Here is a 21,768-nt window from a genome sequence, read left to right on the forward strand (position 1 = left end):
CAAAATCCTATTGTTCCTAGTGATGCTCTATTTCTCAAGTTGATTATAATTTAAAATGGATAGACCTGTTACTTAAAATGTGCTTTGTCTCTAAGAAACATTTTCTGGAATCCCAGATTATAGCAGCTTCTGAAACTTTGTCACTGAGGTCAGATTTTTTTTACCCTGAAGACAGCAAAAAAGGATACTGTCAACAGTGCAGTTTCATGTGAAAGCAAATCCATTAGGGGCCAGCTGCATTGCTGTCCTTTCTGGGGATGAGGGTTTAAATCCTTCTTTAGGTCACAAGTGAGAATGATTTTGGTCTGGGGGAGAATTTCAGAGGCACAAATAGGAGTTAGATGCTTTCCTCCCATTGAATTTCAATAAGAGTTGGGTGCCTAACTGCTATTAATTTCCTTGTTAACCAAAGTGACAAAATCGCTGTTCAGTTTAGTATGCCCAACATTCTCTGCTCATTAGGCCTTACTCTCCACTAAAGGTACAGCCCACAGAGATCTGATGGGAGGAGCTCTGGAGTCCCTGATTAGATCAAGTATACTATATAAGCCAGAAAGAGAGAGAGGAAGTTTTCAGTGGAAAAAGGTGAATCCTGGCTTGCTGCTGCTACAGTCCCTTTTGCCCATTACTTGACCCCCAGCTTCATCCCTGTTTCTGACTTTGACACTGCCCTGTTCCCAGCTCCTAACGCAGCCTCGTTCTGGTCCCTGAATGCTGTCTCCCTGGTTTCTGCCTACTCTGGGTCTGACCCCAGGCTACAGCTCTTTGGCTTCTGACTCAGTGCTGACCCTCGGCTTCAGCTCCTTTTTCCTGTCTGACCCTGACTCTGACTTTCAGTTCTGACAACTGGCTCCTGACTCTGAACCTGACCATTGGCTCTGGTTCCAGAACACAGCACTGACCACCAGGCCAGACCGTCCTCCTCTCGGTTGCTGGTACGGTCTTCCACGGATCCTGACATTCTGACCTTAAACTCTTTGACGCTGACTCTGATAAAAGGTGCCACACAAAAATAAAGTCTGTAATAGTAAAGGGCTATGCCCTGAGGACCTGATTCTCACTGAAATCAGTTGTAGTTTTTCTGAGTGTGGACTCCAGAATTTGTTCGACAATTAATAAAGAGTAATTTTTGCTGTCAACTTCAATGGAATTTTAAATGTGTATTCTATCTTTTTGCCTACTTTGTTTTCATTTCATTGCTTCTGTAATTTGTCATTCTGTACCAAAATGTGTGGTGACTGGCAATTCATTGACTTTTTGGAAAGAGAAAACAGCTGGAACTGTAACAATAGCAATCACAATTTGCTTTGGCAACTATTTTAGTTTTATAGCAAATTAGAAGCTGTTTAATCATGGGCTGACAGTTTAAAATGGCAATTTCCGCTTTGTGGTGCATGTTGAATTGTTGTAAAAGGGGCAGTCAGTCCTGGATAATGATCTATATGACAGAGTGCTTATCCTGTAATAGACTACTTACAGGCTACCAGTTGCCTGTCATCTTTCACAAAATGCCTGAACGTGTAGATAAAATGTACCATTAAGCAATCTCACTTAGAGCTTTGCATATGTTAGTCAAGATGGAGACTTACTAACATGACCAAGATTTACTGATGGCAGTACTTTAAAAAGTCACACATTCTTTAAATGAGTTATGTTAACAAAATAACTGGTACTAGTAGCTTGGGGAGTTTTTACATAATCTGACGCAGACAAGATGGTCATGTTACTAAATCTCAATCCCAAGCATCCGTCCCTTTCAATTCCCAGTGCCACAACTAGTTCACGCTCTAATTATGTCATACCTTGTTTTATCCAACCTCCCATCTGTCTTTCTACCCAGTATGCTGCTGCCAAAATAAGTTTCCTTTCCCACTTGTTTTGAACACTCTTGCCCCTCTCCTCAGTTTCTTGAGAACCTGTCTTCTCATCAGTTTCTCTATAAATTTAAGCTTTTCCTTTTCACTTTTAGTCACCTCCAGTCTTGACTTCTACCTACATCTAATAATTCATAAATTCACAGATTTTAAAGCCTGATGGGGACCATTGTGATTGGGCTCCTAGGTGCTAGGGTAATATGAATAATTATTGTGTAGTCTGACCTCTGCATAACACAGGCAATAGATCCTGACCCAATAATTTCTGCATCAAGCCCAGAAACCCATAACTTCTGTTTGAGCTATAGCATGTCTTTTAGAAAGGATCTCCAGTTCTGATATAGAAAAGGAGTACTTGTGGCACCTTAGAGACTAACCAATTTATTTGAGCATGAGCTTTCGTGAGCTACAGCTCACTTCATCAGATTAATTTCATCAGATTAATAATTAGCTCGTATGTAGCACTTTTCCTCCATAAATTTTAAAGTACTTTGCAAGATCCCCACTTTACATATAGGAAACTGAGGCACTGTGAGGTTAAGGACTTGCCTGTGGTGACACTGCAGGTCACCCCTTTTTACACACTGTCAGGTAGGCCTTCAGTAGCATCTTGACTAACATTTGCAAAGCTCCATTATGCTCTTCAAAGCTCACCTGTTCTGTAAGGCAGTCTAACTAAAATGACTCTTCATTGCTCCGTGTATGTATTATATTGTGCTGTTTGTTTTGTAATGCTCCTGCAGGTGCCCTTAGATAGTAAGCCTTTTGGGGCAGGGCACCTGTCATTTGTTTAGCACAGCCATCCTCCTCTTCTGTACCATGTGCATCTATGGCATTATACTAATAGTAAATTATTATAACAGTAATACTGTTCTTATATCAGATGGAAAAGTCATTCAAAACAGTAGTCTGATTTTTTTATTTTTAAAGGTTATTTCATATTTTCTTTTAAAAGATCAGTCCAAGAGCTGGGGTCATATTCTCTCCCCTCCCCCAACCTCCAAAAAAGACTACAGAGCGAACTATTGGATTATTTTCTTCTCAGTTACTCATCTTATAGAGGTGCTAGAATAGTTTTAGCTTTTGCAAAGTTCAAATGTTCTCCTCAGACATTTTAGGATGTGTCTTCAATTTAGCTGTTCTATACAGGTCTCTCCAAAGCTTGTTTAGAATGACCAATGGGTTATTTTATTGTGGATTTATGTTTATTTTTTTTGTTTATATATATTTTATATTTATTGTTTATATAAAAATATTCTTCTGGTATATGATATAGCAGAGTTCCATTTAGATAAAAATATGTTGGTCTCTCAGATAGAGAAATGAGATTATTTTTTAAATATCGGGCCAAAAGACCAAACAGAGACAATGAAATGGGATACTAAAAAGTATAAAAGCTTGTATAGTAAACTTGTTCAGGAAACTGCAAGGGGTTATAATTCGTATTTCTGCTGATGAAAGGAGTATCAGGGAACTCTTGTGTATAAGATGTTGATAAATTGTAATTAATTTTAAATGTACTGGCTATATATGTCTGGTGACATCAAAACAGGAGGTATAGCATACAGAGGAATAGTGTGACTACACTGGGAGGAGTTTAGAAATTTTAGGTGAGTGGACATTTGAAGTGAAATGTTGTTTATTGTAAACAAATGGTTTTTAAAATTAATAGAAATGTAGGAGCCTTCTGTAGTCTCTAGGTTTTTGCATCAGTTAACTGGAATCTACTTCCTTTTCACGTACCTTTTGAAATTTAGATTATTCTAAGTGTCCTGATCATTAGAGAGACAAGGTGAGTGAGGTCTAATATATTTTATTAGACCAAATTCTGTTATCTAACTCACCATATTTTGGGACCAACATGGCTACAATTACACTGTACTGATCATTGACAGTTATCCAGATGATGTGATGCTATATTGAGTCAAGGTAATTGTTGTGCATGTGAACTTGAAGTTGATCTACCTCTCAAGTGTGTCTTGAAAAGTCTTGAAAAATCATCCACTGCTTTGTAGCAGACTGCTTGCATACAGAAATTTGTATAGAATAGGCATTTCTATATATCCAGTATGTTTTCTTCAATAAAATTAGTTTCACCAAAACTTGAGAGCATGGTGATCCATCTAAGTTTATTGTTTACCTAAGCATTCACTTCTCTGAAAACGTTGCCCTCCCCTCCCCAATTTTTAAGTCTATCCATAATAATGGCAAAGTAAGAAATGTATTCTGTATTTATATCCTTCTACCTCCACCTTTTCCCTTCACAAAATAAATAAATAAATAATATGTGCCGCTAACTGTTGTGGAGTATATTGGGAACATTTGACAGCCCTCCCCAGTATACCTATTTCTAAAATCTTTTTTGTGGGAAATGTTGCATAATGTACAATGTAAAATTGTACATCTTTCCCCAAATACCCAAGGGCAGTAGTTTATTTTAATATAATAATATCCTGCAAAATTGTGAGCCCAGGAATAATTTTCCCCTAAAGCATGAGAATTGAAAAGCCTGAAAAGTGTCTTATGCTTCTATTTCTTTTTTTCATTACTTAAATTGGTTAAGTGTAGCTGCTTCTTTAAATTGTGAAAAGGAAGAATCTCTGGCTGGAATTCATGCATACTAATTTCCAGAGCAGAGGCCATCGTTACAGTTATGTAATAAACTCAACAAGCTTTCCAAGGGAAATGTTTACATAACCTGAGTTCTACAATGTGGCAAAACCCAATTTGTAACAGTAATTTTAAAATGTTTTTCTGTATTTGATTTGACAAATTCCCATTTAATCAAAAGTAACCATTTGAACTTGTAAGTGGACATACAATTTGGTACATAAAATGAACTGTTTCACTATGGATAGGTGGAATGTGAAGATTTAGCAGAGATTTTTCTAATGACTTTTTGTGTTGTAATTTTCTGAAGTGGAAATAGTAAATTGGATTTTAAAATAATTCCTGAGAGCTCAGTTTAGGCAATATGAAACCTTATTAGGGTTTTGATTTAAAAAAAAACCCTTAAATTTTATAGTTAATTTGTTACAAAATCTTAATTGTGCGGGAAATATCTGTACATGTAAATAGTATAGAAGTATTGAGGGTTTTGTTCATTTCATTTTAAATTGTTAAAACAGAGCAAACAATACAGTTTTTTCTCTCCTACACTAAACAGAAAGGCAGTTTCACATATTAATGGGGAAAAGTTATAAAACAGAAAAGAATAAAGTCTTATCAGAGATACTAAAAGCAAAAAATGTAAAGTAAGTGCTGCCTAATCTTATAAATCATTAATTAGTGTAGATATCATAGTTTAACAACTGTTTGAATTCTGGTTTGTATGAAGTGATACAGAACACTATTAAGAACAGAACAAAAAATTGCCAATTGCCATTTACCTAATAATCATACTTTTTCTTGTCTGTTGCATCTGGTCCAGTTTTTAGCTTTTTTTGTTAGAGATATTTTCTTCTTTAGGTTCCAACACAGTGAATTAAATACAAATGTAATTGTAATTAAGAATTTCAGCACAGCAAACAAAAAGAAAAACTCTCTTGACTACTCCAGTTGTAAGAACTGTCTCAGAAGTGGACAAAATTGTTTTAAAACAATCTGATTTTGAAATCAGTTACAAGATACACTGTATGAAATAACTTAAATATCAGCAAGATGCTAGATATCAGAAGCTGATTATACTTTAAGACTTACAAGGTCAGACATTGGCCCTAAGGAACTAGCAACATCGCTAGGATAATCTGTAATATGTATACCTTTTGAAATGCATTGCTTTAAAACATTTATTGATATGCTAAATTTGTCAGGGATTTAATGTAGTTTCTTAGTATAATGTGCAGTGTATGGGGGAGTTATGGATTTTAAACTTGTAGTGTTTTAGAAACTGTAAATTAAAAATCATAAGAACACACTGTAGGAATAAGATTATTCCACAATCTTTAATCATCTGACTTTTTCTGTCCTCCTGGCTTAGCTTCCTTGCCTAGTCTCCTTGTTCCCTAGACCTTCCAATATTTGTATCTCCAATTTGTGCTCTCGAGCTCTCTTCCCCCTCTCCAGTTCTCATTGCATCATTGGTTAATTCCTTGACTGTGTTGGCCCTTGCTCCTCCAAGCCAAGACCAAGGAGACAATTTACAAAAATTTTGAACTGCTTGATCCTGGGCAGAATCAGGCTCATTTTATTTAGGCAAAGCTCCCATTGTTTTAACTGGAAGTTTTGCCATGGTTGTTGACATTCACAGTGATTCCTGTGCAGCAGATAGCTGCCTGAAGTCATTGTAATTCATACTTTATATTAAAGATAAATAACTCTATTTCTGATTGACCACCAATTGCCTTTTTCTGACCAAGTTGAAAAGATTTCTCAGTTACTGAGTTTTTCTTTTGTGGTCAGCACTGCTGATAACTTCTCTTAGCTTTCTTTTCTCCTGGCTTCTTTTACTCTGTTTCCTGATTCCTCTCTCTATATATTGCTGACTGCTCTATCAACGTCCTGTTCTTTCGTGACTCCTCCTCCCCAGCTTCCGTATCCTTGAGGATTCTGTTACTGATTGCCTCATCGTCTGCCCCGTGCTATCTTAGTGTGACTGTATCTGCTCCCATGGTTTTAACTATCTCTTCTGTGTGCATATCTCCCAAATCAACCTGCCCAGCTCAATAACTCTGGCCATTCTTAGATCTCAAAATGTTTTTATCAGATCCTCTTAGGTGCCTTTTGAACATCTGAAATATGTCTTACCAACTGTAACCTTTTTTCCTGACCTATCTCCCTTATCTGTAACTCTTAACTTCATTAGCTTTCCAGTCTCATAGGCTCATGAGCTTGTATCATCTGCGGCTCTCTTCTCTGCATCAGACTCTTGCTAAATCCCATTGCTCCTTCATCTGTAATATTGTCAAGATCCGCCCTTTCTTCGCTATCCCCATTGCTAAAACCCTTGTCTATGCTTTGGTCACCTATAGCCTTGATTACTATAACTGGATCCTTTTTGGTCACTCCTTTTCTCATCTCTTTCTAGACTGGTGCTTAATTCATATTTTTCTCACATTGCCCCTGCCCTCTCCCCCCAGAATGTGCTTTATTGACTTGGCTTCCATTCTGTTACAGCGTCAAAGTAGCATCCTCTCCTTCAGTGCTCTATGCAATCTGGCCTTGGCTGCGTATGAGCTCATTTCCTTGTACACCCCCCTCTTGCATTCCACATTCCTCACAGTCCTCTCACTTTATTGCTCCTTTTGTCTCTCTTTCACGCTCTCATTTTTGCAGTGTCTTTCATGCTGACTAGATGCCTGGAACAGCCTTCAGCTTCTCAGCCAATTTAAAGATTTGCATAAATTATATTTAATAATATTAAAGCTAACAATAGTTCATTATGTACATTTATTTCAATAACACTGTACCTAGATATGCAGAAAACAGCCCTCTGGAAATTACTATGGCTTGACTTGGATGTGATTTTTTAAATTCAAAGATGTAGTTACAGGCATGACCAAATTTTGCTGATTAAGTTGTAAAATTTTAATTTTTAAAATTTGATGAGAGACTTCATTAGGCTAGATTTCAAATTTTCTAATTAAAAGATGAGAAATTGACTACGTCTGGGTGAAATTCACCGAAGTACAGAAGACCCTCAGAAGACTTACATCACTTAACCTTGTGTAGTAGAGCCTTTGTGTCATGCATTGGGGTGAATTATAACCTGTTGTGTCCTGACCAGCATGGACAAAGAAGAACCTTGAATATTGGCTCAATTTGGTATCTGCAAACCAAGAATTCTTTTGTGAACATGCCTTCTTAAACAAAATATTTATGACTGTTTTTTAAAAAATAGTGCAAGAGAGAATAAAATAGAAATTTGCCTAAGTCCTGTAACATGCTTCAGTCTGTTACCTACTTTGGGCTCCTCAACATCAACATGCGTATCTTGTTACCCCTGCGCCTCCACCCACATGAAAATGTTCTGATGTGGGGAGTTCGGTTGTCTCGAATGCATTGGGAGGAATTATGTCTCCGTCCCCAAAGAGTCTCCATCTGCAGAAAGGTTAATACAGCATTTTTGGTTAATTTTGTGATTTAAAATTGATATTTTTAATAGTTAAAGTTCTGGGACCCAATGAAACATTTACGTATTAATTTGGTTTTAAATAATCATGTATTGAGATTATCATCTAGACATTGTATCTACCATCTGTAATATGCAGTCGCCATGGTATCTAGATGTTATGAAAAGAATACAGATTTTGGGCTGCGCCAGAACTGCTAATTATTCTTTCCTACTGATCAAAGTAAATGTGGATGAACCAAAAAGCTCACCAAGTCTGTAAAGATTTCACTCTCTCTACTAATGGCAAATGAGCTTGTTAGCAAAACCCAACCCACCACCTCTCTCTTGGAAACCTAGTGGGTCTATTATCCATTTGTATGCTGACTCAAATTAATCAGTTGCATCTAGAGTATAGCTGTATATTTTTATTCCACTGGCCTAGCATGCTGCTTTTAAAATAATTTTTGCTTTGGTTTATGTGTAATGTTTAGGTCTTTCTCGCCCCTACAGAATTACAGCTTTATGTTGAAACAGCTAATAAATATGAGGGAAGTTTCACAGTTTATTAGCAAACTCTCCTGTCCTCTGAATCTTTTTTGCTTTTCTTTTTTTAATGCCGTTGGAATTACCAAATAAAGGGAAATCCTTTAAATAGTTACAGCATTAATAAAGATGGCACGATATAAAGATAAAAAACCTTATTTTTTCCTTTAACTGCTTGTGGTTTTTAAAGGGACAATTTTGGCATGTTTTCAAAATCCAGTTATGAATTTAGCCCCAAGCAGTTTGTTTAATCAAACATTACCCTAATATGTTTTACATGGTACCCTGCCAGACAAGGCCTGTCTACAACAACTAGTTTATTCTGTGACGAGTTGCTCAACAGATGTCATTCTGGTAGAATAATACAGCAGAATGCTTGTGCGTTGGCTAAAATTACTTCAACTTTGATCACTTTTGTTCAGCACATCAGTCTGGCATTGTGCTTTATACCAACATAACACTATAACCAGAGCATGCCTTTCAAGCTTATAATAGCAGAGGAATGTTATTGAAATCAGTGCAGTTACAGATGAGTTAATGAAGAAGGAAAATACTGTTTATTTCATAATGCCGTAGTGTTGTACTTTGGAATTAAAATGGAATGTAAGGAATTCAACTCCAGAGTTATTTATTTTTACTTCAGGGGGCTCTTTAAAAACAATTTTGTTAGTTTTATTGACCACATTTGACCATAAATAAATTTTGTTTGTGATTGTAAAATAGTTAATAGAAGATTCTAAGTCTGAAACACTTTCATTTTATGGAAATAATTTTTAACACGATCTTTTCCATGTGTGATTGAAGTATATTTCTCCCACAAAAGGTATTCTTTTTTTCTTATATTTAATGCTGTAAAACTGGCATGGCAAGACCCAACGAATAGATCTCAGATTAGCGTAGTTACATTTGGATGGGATGTTGTGGGGTCATTTCTCAGTAATGACATCTCTTAACCTTGATATGACTGTGAAATAAATGCTGCACAGCAGGCTGGTCTCTTGTTAAGAAGCATTGAAGAAAAGCTGTTTGTTTGAAACTGAGTGGGGATCAGACCATGTTCCAGGCTACACAGCTTTCACACATCAGTTCATCTCTCACAGGTGTATGTGGGAAGATTTTAAAAATGGATTGAGTTGCATTTTTTTTTAACAGTGAAAGTATATTCCTATTTCTTTGAAAAAATAACATTTTTACATATGGTGAAGGGTAATAGGATACAAAATGCTGTAATTACTAGTCAGCCTGATACATTGGCATTCTGTGTTTAAAATAAAATAAATTACTAAATGTTGTTTTTTATTTAAAAGTGGCAATATTACCAGTCAAAAAACTACATTAAGATGGAGTTACAAACTCAGAAAATTCAGAGTTAAGATTAAAAATTAAAAGAAATCCAAATATGGTAAGATATGGAAACACACAGTTAGCTCAACAACATTAACTTTGTCCTGTAGTGTCAATAAATAATATTGATACCTTTCTGATTAATGCATTTTACTGTTTGTAGTCCCAGATCATATTAAAATAATTTTTTCCCTCATGGTGTCATCGGGAATTTTTTATCATCAGGGTGGATTGATTTAAATCAAATTGGTTTAAATGACCAATTTTAATCGTGATTTAAATCAGCAAACAGCAAACAGCAAACCTTTGAGTTAAATAATTAACTTTAATCATGTTTTGCATTGGTGCTTTTTATTTATTTTTCTAAAGAAAGGTTGAGTCTCATTGGTTGGTAACCATTAAAACGTTGATTTTCAACTAAATATTCCCTTTACACTAAATTTGGTGCTTCTTTTTGCTAATCAGGAGGATATACTATATCTATAAACACTTATTTAAGCAATGAATAGCTTAGCTTGCAATTATTCAGATTCTTAATTTTACATTTTTTTTTTTTTTACTTGTAACATGTGCCAAGTTCTCTGTGGATGGAAGTTCAAATTTAATTAAAAATGCACAAAACCCAGCACTTTAATTTTTATTAATTAAATAAAACTACCTTAAATGTGCCGGATACATTAAAATATTTATCAAAATTTTAATTTGCATTCAAAACTGATTTATGAAACAAAGGAAGTTTTATCTGTAGTTAGTGAATTGAACTGATTGTTTCTGGACACCAAGATTTTAGAATGAGTAGATTTCATCCTCTCACACCTAGTTTTAATTCAGAGATTGGAAGAGAATCATACTTTCCTGTTTTTTCAACTCCCAGTTCGTTTCTTAACTTTGAATGAATTGCTCATTGAACTGAACTAGTTGAATAAACTGAAATGAGGAAAATAGTCACTCTGTACCTACAGAAGAAATTACTTCTGTCAAAAGCTGGTATGACCTTCAGTGAACTCTGGTTTCAGGTGCTTAGCCCATGACTTCCACAAGTTCACTGATTTGACTTTCTTTAAAATTTGGCAGCAAATATGAACTGCTTAATCATTTTTTTGTATTTAATTTAAATATTTTAATTAAAAAACATTTAGGACTAAACATAGGTTGTGAATTTTAAATTTCATTTTGAATAGGTTTATTTTTTAAAAAAAATAATCTTTTAATTTAAATGAAAAGAATCAATTTTTACCCACCCTTATCATTAACTTATGTGTACTGAAAATTTAAATTATACACATACTAAGTCTGTTAAGAATATTAACTTTTCCACACAAGTGTACTAAAACTTACCCATAACCATATAAAAGAAACCATCAATATTTATTTACTAATGCATTTTAATGTGTGGGTTAAAGGACTTTATTAGGCAGACCAATACTACATACAGGGCTGTATTAAGCCATCATAGGGCCCTAGGCAAACATACATTTCTGGGCCCCTACCTTCTAATATGAACAACAACAAACAGCTGATAAATGGAAGAAGGGAAAAATTATATACCTAAATGATGTTCCCTTGCATACATGTCACTGTAGTAAATTCCCATCCCATCAGTTGTTGCTGCTGGAGAAGCAAGTAATTTCTTTACCCATGCCTTCCTCTCTCTTTGGCTTTGTTGGGAAAGGGAAAGTGAGTTTTAGCTGTGTGTGAGGACTGTCTCTGCCCACTCATCCTCTGGTGCAGATTTGCATGTGCAAACTGAAAGAACTTCACTCACTTGAGTGAGTGGCATTTGCAGCTTTTTCAGTTTGCTCTAGGGAACCAAAACACAAATCTGGGCTGTAGGTACATGCCTAGTTGCCTATGGGTCAATCTGGTTCTGGCTCCATGAAGGGCAGATCTAGGGATGGGGAATGGAGTCTCTGGACACAAGTGACTCCATGCTTTAAGGACTCTCCTGTGTTCCTGCCTCCGCTCCCCCAGCAGTACTGCCTTGGTGTGCAATGGAGCTGAAACAGCAGTGCCATGAGGAACCTTTCAAGGACTGGTGTGTGTGTGTGTGTGTGTAAATCCTCTCTCTCCATATTTATAATCATAACAATTAGGTACACCATCACTAATAACTTTGCTTGATTACAGCTTGATTTCTGCAAGTGTAGCCTAAACACATGGTTTCAGTGAGCTTGAACTATATGGAAAGTTTGACGCATCTATGTGCTTTTCTTCTGTTCAGAGGATTCCAGAAAAATACAAAAAAAAGTCTGACCCTAGTTATATTTAATTAAATATTAATTTAAATGTAATTATAATTTACAAACTAAGAGATTTAACGAATAAATCTTCAGAAAATTCACTCTATATTCAAAAAATAAATGCTATAATTTTGGTGAGAATACACTATCTATTCTTTATAAGTAAGAAAGAGGCTGAATCCCTGCTATAATGGCAACCTCATCTCTGCCTCTGTGATGGAGTTATGACAGGCAACAGATAAATATATTACATTATATGATTTCAACTACTACAGAGTAGCTGGAATTGGTTTATTTTGTTGCATTACAGTAGAACAAACATGTTTTTCCTCTGCACTTTTTGTCCGCTATACACTTAGCTAATCTTTCATGTTACCGGATTTCGCTGGATAGTCTCCATTTTGGCTGAATCCAGCTGCCAGTTCCACTGCACCAGAAGAGCAGGTAGTGTTTTGAGAGAGAGTGAACCCCGTTAGCTTAGGGGAGTGCAGTGAGTTTTGAGGCAGGTCAGAGATTTCTTCTTATGACTGTTGTTTGTATTTCTATGCACTTCACAGATCTTCTTATTGACCTAAGTCTCATGCCCCAACCTTAGAAAACAGTTAAGTATTAGCCCTTGTGGTTTTACAAACAAACTAATGGAGAGGTGTTCGAGGTCACTTCAAACAGATTTGGGATAAGAATCCAAGTCTCCAGTATCTTATCCACTCAGCTACACTGCCTTTCAGATTGAATGTATTTTAGTGATCTAACCTCTAACCATTACATGACATGCCCTTCCCAAATCTAGGAACAGAAGTCAAGATTTCTGATCTCCAGAATTCTGCCTTATTTTTTTTTTTATAGAATATTGGAGATCAGAAATATTAAGTTCTCAAATGATTTGAATTCAAGTTGAATGAACAGATCTGTTTTCTAATTTAAAGAGGTCCTGCTCTTTCAAATGGTCGCCCGGTACTCGCTAAAGTGATATGGTCATTTGTTCCGAATACCTACAAACTTCATTGTGAGAACCATCTTTGGCTTCTACCCAATGAAAACAGAATGGGAAAGCCAACAGGCATTCTACCTCATAATGTACCAGATTTGGTTCAGGACTGTACATCATGGAGGCACATAATGCACTTGGTGGCCTCTACACTGTCCAGACAGGATAAAAACAAATATTCTACTGCTGATTAGCGAATAGCTGTGTAATCCACTGGCAAAGTGTCAAATCCCCCTCTAGTGGTTGTTCTGTGTAGAGCTGTGGTTTTAAACCTTTTTTCATTTGCGGACCCCTAAAAATTTTTGAATGGAGGGATAGACTCCTTTGGAAATATTTGATGTAGTCTGCAGACCCTCAGAAGTCCGTGGACCACAGATTGAAAACCACTATCTAGAGGGTAATATTTGCTCCTGTAATCTAAGTGGCAGAGGTCTGTACTTGGAGTCCAAAATTCTAGGATTCAAACCCTCTTGATGACCCATATTGTGGGGAAGACCTTATGGTTGAATGTAATAGATTTTTTCCCTATTTTGTGTATTAAAAACAAAATACAACTGGTGTATTTAACCCAGGGTGAAAAAACATCCTCTAAAACAGGTTATATCCTCAAAGCCTTTATAACCTGTCAGTTGTGGTGCATTGTGTAACAAATTACAGGTGTTACATGTTTTGTTTACTGATGTGACACAGTGGTAAGTTTGAAGGTTGTGAAGGATGCCTCTTAGTTTATTTGTGTTGATGTGATAGTAACTTGCTTTGTTGGGTAAAAAATGATTTTCTGTGGTAGATGACAAGAAAAGCTCTGGAAACTCAGTTTCTCTGTTGGTCTCTACACCACAAAAGGTTCAACCTGGCATTCAGATTTCTGCTGTTAGCACTTTACCTGTCCAGTTGCTGATCCAAAGGGGCAATGTTTGCATACACTTATGCACAGGCTGTCTTTACACATATTCAGTCATAAGGCGGCTCTAAATAAGCCCTAACAATTAATCCATAGGCTGTGAGAATACTTGGAATTATTAAATGTATCACTGCTAGACAAATTCAGATTGGAAATAAAACATAAATTTTGAACAGTGAGGGGTAATTAGCCATTGGAAAAATTTACCAAGTGTCATGGTGGATTCTTCATCACTGACCATTTTTGAATCAAGATTAGATCTTCTAAAAGATGTACTGTAGGAATTATTTTGGGGAAGTTCTGTGGCTGGTGTTATACAAGGGGTCAGGCTAGATTATCACAATGGTCCCATCTGGCCTTGGAATATATGGTATCTTTCTGTCTGTGAGAGAGATTATATAATTATTTTAAACCAAAAAATAGGATATGAGTTTGTGATTTTAAATAAATGCTAATTGCAACTAATGTACAAGAATTATCTGGCTTTAAATAGGCACAGAATGCCAGTTTTGTTACAATTTTGGTGGGGTTGTAAATTGTCATATTCTGTGGTGTCCTGCCTACTGTCTTTTCAGTTTCCACACTTCTCTCAAATTGACAACCAATCATGTTTCTACAGCTTATTAGTTGATAGTGGTTGTCTTTAGCAAAAAGTAAAAACACAGAATGAATTGTCTTAAAGATAAGTGACCTTTTTTAAAAAAAGGAAAAGTATGACATTTGTCTTCCCAACTGGAAATATTACTCTTGATTTGTATTTTCATGTTTCCCTCTTTAATATTTTCATTTTTATTTAGATACCCCTTTTTAAAAAAAGTACGGATTTATGTGGTAGCCAGCTAAGTTTGATTCCTGCTTAAATCTACCCGGAATTTAGGATTTCTAGGATGAAAATAGAGTAGGTTAACCTGCAGCGTTTATAACAAATTATCTTTTTGTTCTTCCCTTTTCCTATCCCCCATGGTATGTTTTCTTAATTTACAATCCAGATTCACCTGGCTGGAAAATCTGTCTGTATCTGTTTTGTAAAATGTCATGCACATCCACGATATCTGTAAGTAATAATAACAAGAAACTATAATGTGTTTCTTTAACGCAGTTTGTTCATTTAGATTCCAGGTTAGCTCTTTTTTTCAACAGCAGTCCATTTTACTTTCAGGTAGAAATCTGAGTTTTTGAATGTTGCCATAAGTAATTTTAAAAAAATCAATATAAATTAAAAAGCCTCCTCTAGTGATGAAAATAAAGCAGACGGACTGGAAGACCTCTTGGGGTCCCTTCCAGCCCTACATTTCTATGATTCTATGTTAAGTGCATTTTGAAAACATGTGTTTACTTTTTTTAATAGGTAAAGCGGAATGTGTATGACCTAACTAGTATCCCTGTTCGTCACCAATTATGGGAAGGCTGGCCTCCTTCTGCCACAGATGACTCAGTAAGTAGTTTCACCTCTTTTCACTTTTTCCAGTCAACATGTGACTGTTCACAGATTTATTATCCAACTCAGGTAAAAGCCTTTATTGTCCTTTGTTCAGAAAGTACAGCAATGGTAAGAGTGCAGGTAATTTAGGGCTTTATCCTTTGAGCTTCCTCGTCCTGATCCCAGCAATGAACTGAAACATGTAAGTAGTTCCATGGAAGCTATTTGCATGGGCAAACGTAAGTGCATGCTTCAGTGCATTGTTGGGTTGGAGCCAAAGTGCTTGGTACTCTTAAGGATCAAGCCCTTGTTGAGATGAGAAATTAATGGGAGTACTTGTGATGGTATGCACTTTGGTTCCAATTCAGGAAAGCATCCTTGTTTGGAAAAGCACTTAAAACACGTTTATGTATATTCCTGAATTGTACCCAGAGCCCCAATACACCAAGGTACTTAAGCAAATGTGTAACTTCAAGCAGGTGAATCGTCCAATTGAAGTCAATGGGACTACTTGTATGTTTAAGTATATACTTCACTATCTTGCTGAACCAAGGACTATACTCAACTGTAAGACTTTAAAAGGTTGCATCTAAAATTAAGCCACCCGTATACATAGAATACGTATAAATTTGTAGCTGATTAGAATGTGGAGGACATTATTTCCATTTCCTACCTGGTAATTTTAAAATTCCCAATATTTAAAATCAGAGGAAAATATTCATTTGTTCTTGTTGGCTGATTCTTCTACAGTTCTGACTCACTAGTTAATTAGATATTTTTGCCTACCATTTCATATAATCATAGAGAGTCTAAATGTAGAAAGATGCTAGACATTATATCCCACCTTCTGCTAATGCACAGTTGCTCCCTACAATATATTTCAGAGCATTTCTTTCTTTTTTGCTTTAGCTGTTTCCATTTTCCCCTAAGTAATACATTGCTAATACTGGTGAGTGGGGCTGCAGGTAGAAAGAAGCTGAAATGGAGCTTGTAGTTAATTAACTTCGCACGAAGCTTTTGTGGGAGTGACTGATCTTTGCATAAAACAAAATGCTACATTTCTAAAAGTGTTCAGTATGAAGCAGATTAAATCTGACATTCTGTAAAGTGAAAATAAAACAAGAATTTGCCTTCTGTAAATAACAATACTTTGAAGATATAACTATTGATTTCTAGTGAAGTCCTCCTAAAATAACTGCTGCTGTTTGAATGGTGAATGCCACATTTTAAAAAAATGTTGTGTAAATGATTTAAGCCAATGAAGCAACACAAAGACTGACCACATTTTTAACATAATTGCAAAATATCTCTTTGTTTGTGCTTGCAGCTGTAGTAGCTAATTTTGAGATACGTGCAGGGATCTGTGCCTGTGTATTGGAGAGCAGAAATCGAGACTTTAGGTATGATTATTTGATATAACAAATATGGTCCCATATAGGTAGTCACAGCCTTTGAAATGTGGGTGCATTTTAGCATCTTTTACATTTAAAATTAAGCAAAAAGGTTTAGAAATCCAGGATTTCTGATTCAGGTTCCAACAGCTGCTTTTAGTAAAAGCAAAATAAACAAAAAGAAAACCACCCTGCAAGATAGGATATCCTGCATGTCTAAAACTCATAAATCTGTTTTTAAGTCTGTTTTTACAAGTGACATTGTTGCAGGTGAAGTTTTCCCTTTTTCATGTCTAATGAAATTGGCGAATGTTGAGTCATCTGCTCCAAGGCAGGAGAGTCCTCAAAGCTCACTGCTTAAATCTGGTGCAGCTGAGACATGTCAGCTGTGTCAACAGATCTGTATGTGTTACTAACAAAAATATAATTAATTTCTATCTGAAATTAGAGGCCATAACTTAATACTATGAAGATTTAACATTAGCGAGAATTATCTGGAAACATCGACTTGCCAGTTACATATATTAAGTAATAGTTTATCTGTTTAAGTTGCTCTTCAATTTAATGGCAGATTTTTTTTCAATCACTTTTGATTGTGCTATATAGAGTTCTCAGAGTTGTGTATTGTATACAAGTATGGTACTAATTCACAATTAAAAGCTAAAGGAGGACTTGATTAGAATACTTTTTTCATTTACATTTTATGCAGCATAAGAAATACTTTGTAATACCACAGGAGGTTTTTTCAGTGCAGTTCTCATTAACCTTTGGCTTAGCAAACAGAACAACTAAATAGGCTTCCCATAATTGGATTCCTGTATCATCTTGAGTCTCTTATGAACCAGATAGACTTCAGTCTTCTGGCATTATCAGGAAATTCAGTGAAGTCAATAGTTACTTATACATTGTTGCATTTAGAGTTAAAATAGATTCTTTGCTTATAGTTTTATTTATAGAACTATGGAATACTGTCTGAATTGTCAATAACTCTTCCAGTTCTTTTTGCACACTTTCACTAGGGAACTAGGTACCTAAAGCTCTACAAGTAGGGGAATGTTTTCATGCTGTGACAGTTTAACTGTGAGAAACAAGACACATACAAGCCTGCAGAAATCTCATTTTACACTTTTAAAAAGGACACATTTTTAGTTACAAGAGGGTATGAATAATTTTAACACTGTGAATTATGTTTGTTCCTCTAATTAAAATGCAAACAATGTTAATGTATGAGGTTTTTAAAAATCATGTTTTCTATTTTTATGGGGGTGTTACTTGTGGAACAAAATTAATATTAAAGATTGTGGTGTTCTTGATATTTTTCTGATATTTACCATTCTCTGCCATTGATTGATGGCACTTTTAGCAATTAGAGTAGAATGTTTAAAAATTAATGGTTCATTGTAAATAACTTATCAGGCAGTGCAAAATGTTTATTTTAACTTCTGGTGATTGTACAGATCTAAACATTACACATCTTGTAAAGTGAGAACCAAGACAGAATTTTCCACCTAAACCTGTGTAAAATGTGCTACACTTTCTTTTCTTATATGAGCATATATGAACTTTTAAGATTGTTCGGATCATTGTGTCATAATCGCCCATTTAAATTCACACTAACTTTATAAAAATCACCCTCAAGATCAATACTCTAGTATTTTAGTAAGAGTTTTCAAATACTAAAATATTGTGATTTTCTTTACTTTAAAAAAAGAGGAAAAAAAATCATACTAATTTTTCAGCCGTCTCTTATCTCATCTGGTTACCTGTGAACGTTTGGGTTGAAATCTTGGCCCCATTGTAGTCAGTGGGCTTTCTGTGTATTTCATTCGGACCAGAATTTACTCACCGATTTTTGTGCTACTCTCACTAACCTGAAACCACTAGAACCCAGTGGTTATTTTTTTTACCAAAGTTATTCCTGGTCATGTCACAGACAGTTTGAACTAAGCCTTTCCTAGAAAGGAGTTCACTGTTTTCCTTAACACAAGTCATCCCAATATGGCTATGAGAAAGATCTGCTTTTCCCATAAACAGCAATAGATGATTTCTCAAAGTGAAATTCAACCCTGTGTAGAAATATACACAAAGCCAATGCACTAGTTAAATCCAATGTTTCCAATTCCTAAGAATTTATCTCCAGTAATTGGCCTCTAATGTGTGAGATCTTGTGAAAATACAGAAATCTCCTGGCTTTGTGATTTGGGGGAAACAAACGGAGAGAGAGAAAAAGAGCAGGATTCTCCTACACAGTGCCCTGTTGCCAGTGGGAATGCGTACTGAGCTGCAAACCAGGATTTGATGAGTTCTAGCCCTACCTCTTCTACTGACTGCTGTTAATGTTTCTGTTCCCTTCACAGCCCTTATTGTTAATCAAGGTCCCGTATCTCTATGTTAGGAGAGGTAATAATGCTTTACCTATTATACCGATAAAAATAACTGATAGTTTGTATAAGTTGGGAATAGAACTCCCACATCTCTAATAGAACAGTTGACACCTTGTTGTTCAGAAAGAACATGCTAAATTATGTACTTATGTAACCCACACTAACACAGTGTGGCTTGGTGTCACCTTCCAGTGGTTAGACCACATATGGAGGTTTATGACAGTTGCTGTTTTCATGCTAACAGATCTGGTTCTTTAGGTAAACTAATACAGATTTGTGCTTTTGGATCTAGAATTCCCTGGTTTATTCTCCACAGATGATCCAAATTTTTTTGTTACATATAGCTACTTTGTCTACTACTTGATCATGCTTTGCCTCCAGAGCCAGGAATCAACACCAGGAAAGCTGATGCCCAATATTCCAGTGCTGACTCAAATAGTTGAGTGACCCACTGGTAAGGTGGTGTTGTCTCCCTGTCTGAATCAGAGGGTAAAAAAAATGCTTTCTCACTACGATTAACTGTTGTGGAAGTGGAAGGGGTCTGTGCTGTGGTCCTGAAGGTTATAGGTTCAAACCATGCTGATGACTCATGAAGCAATGAAAGTGTAAGTGTGTGTGTGTGTGTGTTTATACACACCACAAACATTAGTATAAAGTTTGGGAATAATTGTTGGAACAATTCTATATTGAAAAATGTATTTAGAAGAGTTTGGAAGTTGTCAATATTTGTTTTACTGTATTTGAGTGTTTGTATTTTAGTTAATGGGAGCTATAACATTTGACAGCGGGCTGGGGCACTTGGTTGGTTGTTGTGTTTTGAGACTGAGAACCGTGTATAGGAGATGTTGCCTGTGTGTCCAGAGAGATAAAAACTTTGCCTTTTATTAGATGCAAAAAGATAAGAATTTGAATTAACAAACTTAGAGCTTCTCACTCTTGAAGGTGTAACGTTACAACTTGTGTGGGACTAGATGCTTTAGGGCATTGTTAATGACCCACAGAGCTTTTCACCTGTAGATCATCAATTTGAATCCAGCCTCTCTCAGCAGAAAGGTTTCAGAGTAACAGCCGTGTTAGTCTGTATTCGCAAAAAGAAAAGGAGTACTTGTGGCACCTTAGAGACTAACCAATTTATTTGAGCATGAGCTTTCGTGAGCTACAGCTCACTTCATCGGATGCATACCGTGGAAACTGCAGCAGACTTTATATACACACAGAGAATATGAAACAATACCTCCTCCCAGCCCACTGTCCTGCTGGTAATAGCTTATCTAAAGTGATCATCAGGTTGGGCCATTTCCAGCACAAATCCAGGTTTTCTCACCCTCCACCCCCCCACACAAATTCACTCTCCTGCTGGTGATAGCCCATCCAAAGTGACAACTCTTTACACAATGTGCATGATAATCAAGTTGGGCCATTTCCTGCACAAATCCAGGTTCTCTCACCCCCTCACCCCCCTCCCAAAAACCACACACACAAACTCACTCTCCTGCTGGTAATAGCTCATCCAAACTGACCACTCTCCAAGTTTAAATCCAAGTTAAACCAGAACATCTGGGGGGGGGGGGTAGGAAAAAACAAGGGGAAATAGGCTACCTTGCATAATGACTTAGCCACTCTCAGTCTCTGTAGAAGCTGTTCCATCTGATAAATCTTTGGTGGACTCTGCATGGAAAAGTTTGGGCTCCAGTTCCAGCTTCCACGTCACAAACTCACTGCTGTACTTTGTATGGTTGTAAGATCTGTGTAATGAGGCTGTAAAGCACATAATGCAATGGGACACTGATGTTTGGGACCTCTAGTGAAAGGCAGAAGTAGTGAAAATCTTGTGATAAAAATGTAAGGGTTGTCAACACTGCACTTGTCATTCATACCCTGTTGGTGGGCAGAATGAGTTTTTAAAAAAAAGGCAGATAAAAAAACAAGACTTAATTTTTTAGTTAGGATAAAAAGTCATGAGATTGTTTTTATCTCATGATTTTGGGGGGCTGAGTCATGGTTTTGAACTTTTGGGGCTGGCAATACTTTCCCTCATTTAAGCCCTCAGAAGAAGTCCTCAAGCAATGCCTGGGCCTTATTTAGGCTTTCTAGAATGAGATTAAATAGCTGCATGTTTTGATTGAACATGTCAAAGAAATCTAGGGGATTTAGACACACAGTCTTATCATTTTAATTTTGATGGATGATGTGTCTCATTCTCCTATGTTACTTTGACAATCCTTTGTTTCTGATTTGATCTGACTGAAGATGTGACTGGTCTCATAGAATTTGTACCTCAATCGAACATTGCAATTCGCCTGTATTTGTATTTATTCTGATGAGGTATTTGATTTAACTCAGCAACCTCAAACTCTGTAACTCTGTCAACAACAAATTACTAGAATTTTGTCAGTTTTCTGTAGCTAATATTTATTGCCTAAGAGTTCACTTTGCTTCTGAAACTTCCATGTACTCTGGAAAGCAGAGACGTCAGGTTCAATAGAGTGGGTCTGGCAGATGGGCCCTCATTGCAGTCTCTTCCCCTCTTCCTTTTGTTTAAGTACCTAAGAGGAATACTCCCAGACTAAACTTTCTTGTGTCATGGATTTATGTGGAAGACTTCAATTTTACAGTGATTAAGCTTACATC

The 21,768-nt window shown here is 36.2% G+C and overlaps 1 protein-coding gene across 1 annotated transcript in view; it reads left to right on the forward strand.

Annotated features, from left to right (window-relative positions):
- Nucleotides 1-21,768, forward strand: part of FAF1 (Fas associated factor 1) — a 312,180-nt gene that overhangs the window by 154,932 nt on the left and 135,480 nt on the right. Inside the window, exon 8 of the mRNA XM_048861231.2 lies at nt 15,291-15,377. Coding sequence (XP_048717188.1) covers nt 15,291-15,377 — 87 coding nt within the window. The remainder of the gene's footprint in view (nt 1-15,290; nt 15,378-21,768) is intronic.

Source organism: Caretta caretta, chromosome 8 (genome assembly GCF_965140235.1).
Source record: "Caretta caretta isolate rCarCar2 chromosome 8, rCarCar1.hap1, whole genome shotgun sequence".
Lineage (NCBI taxonomy): Eukaryota > Metazoa > Chordata > Testudines > Cheloniidae > Caretta > Caretta caretta.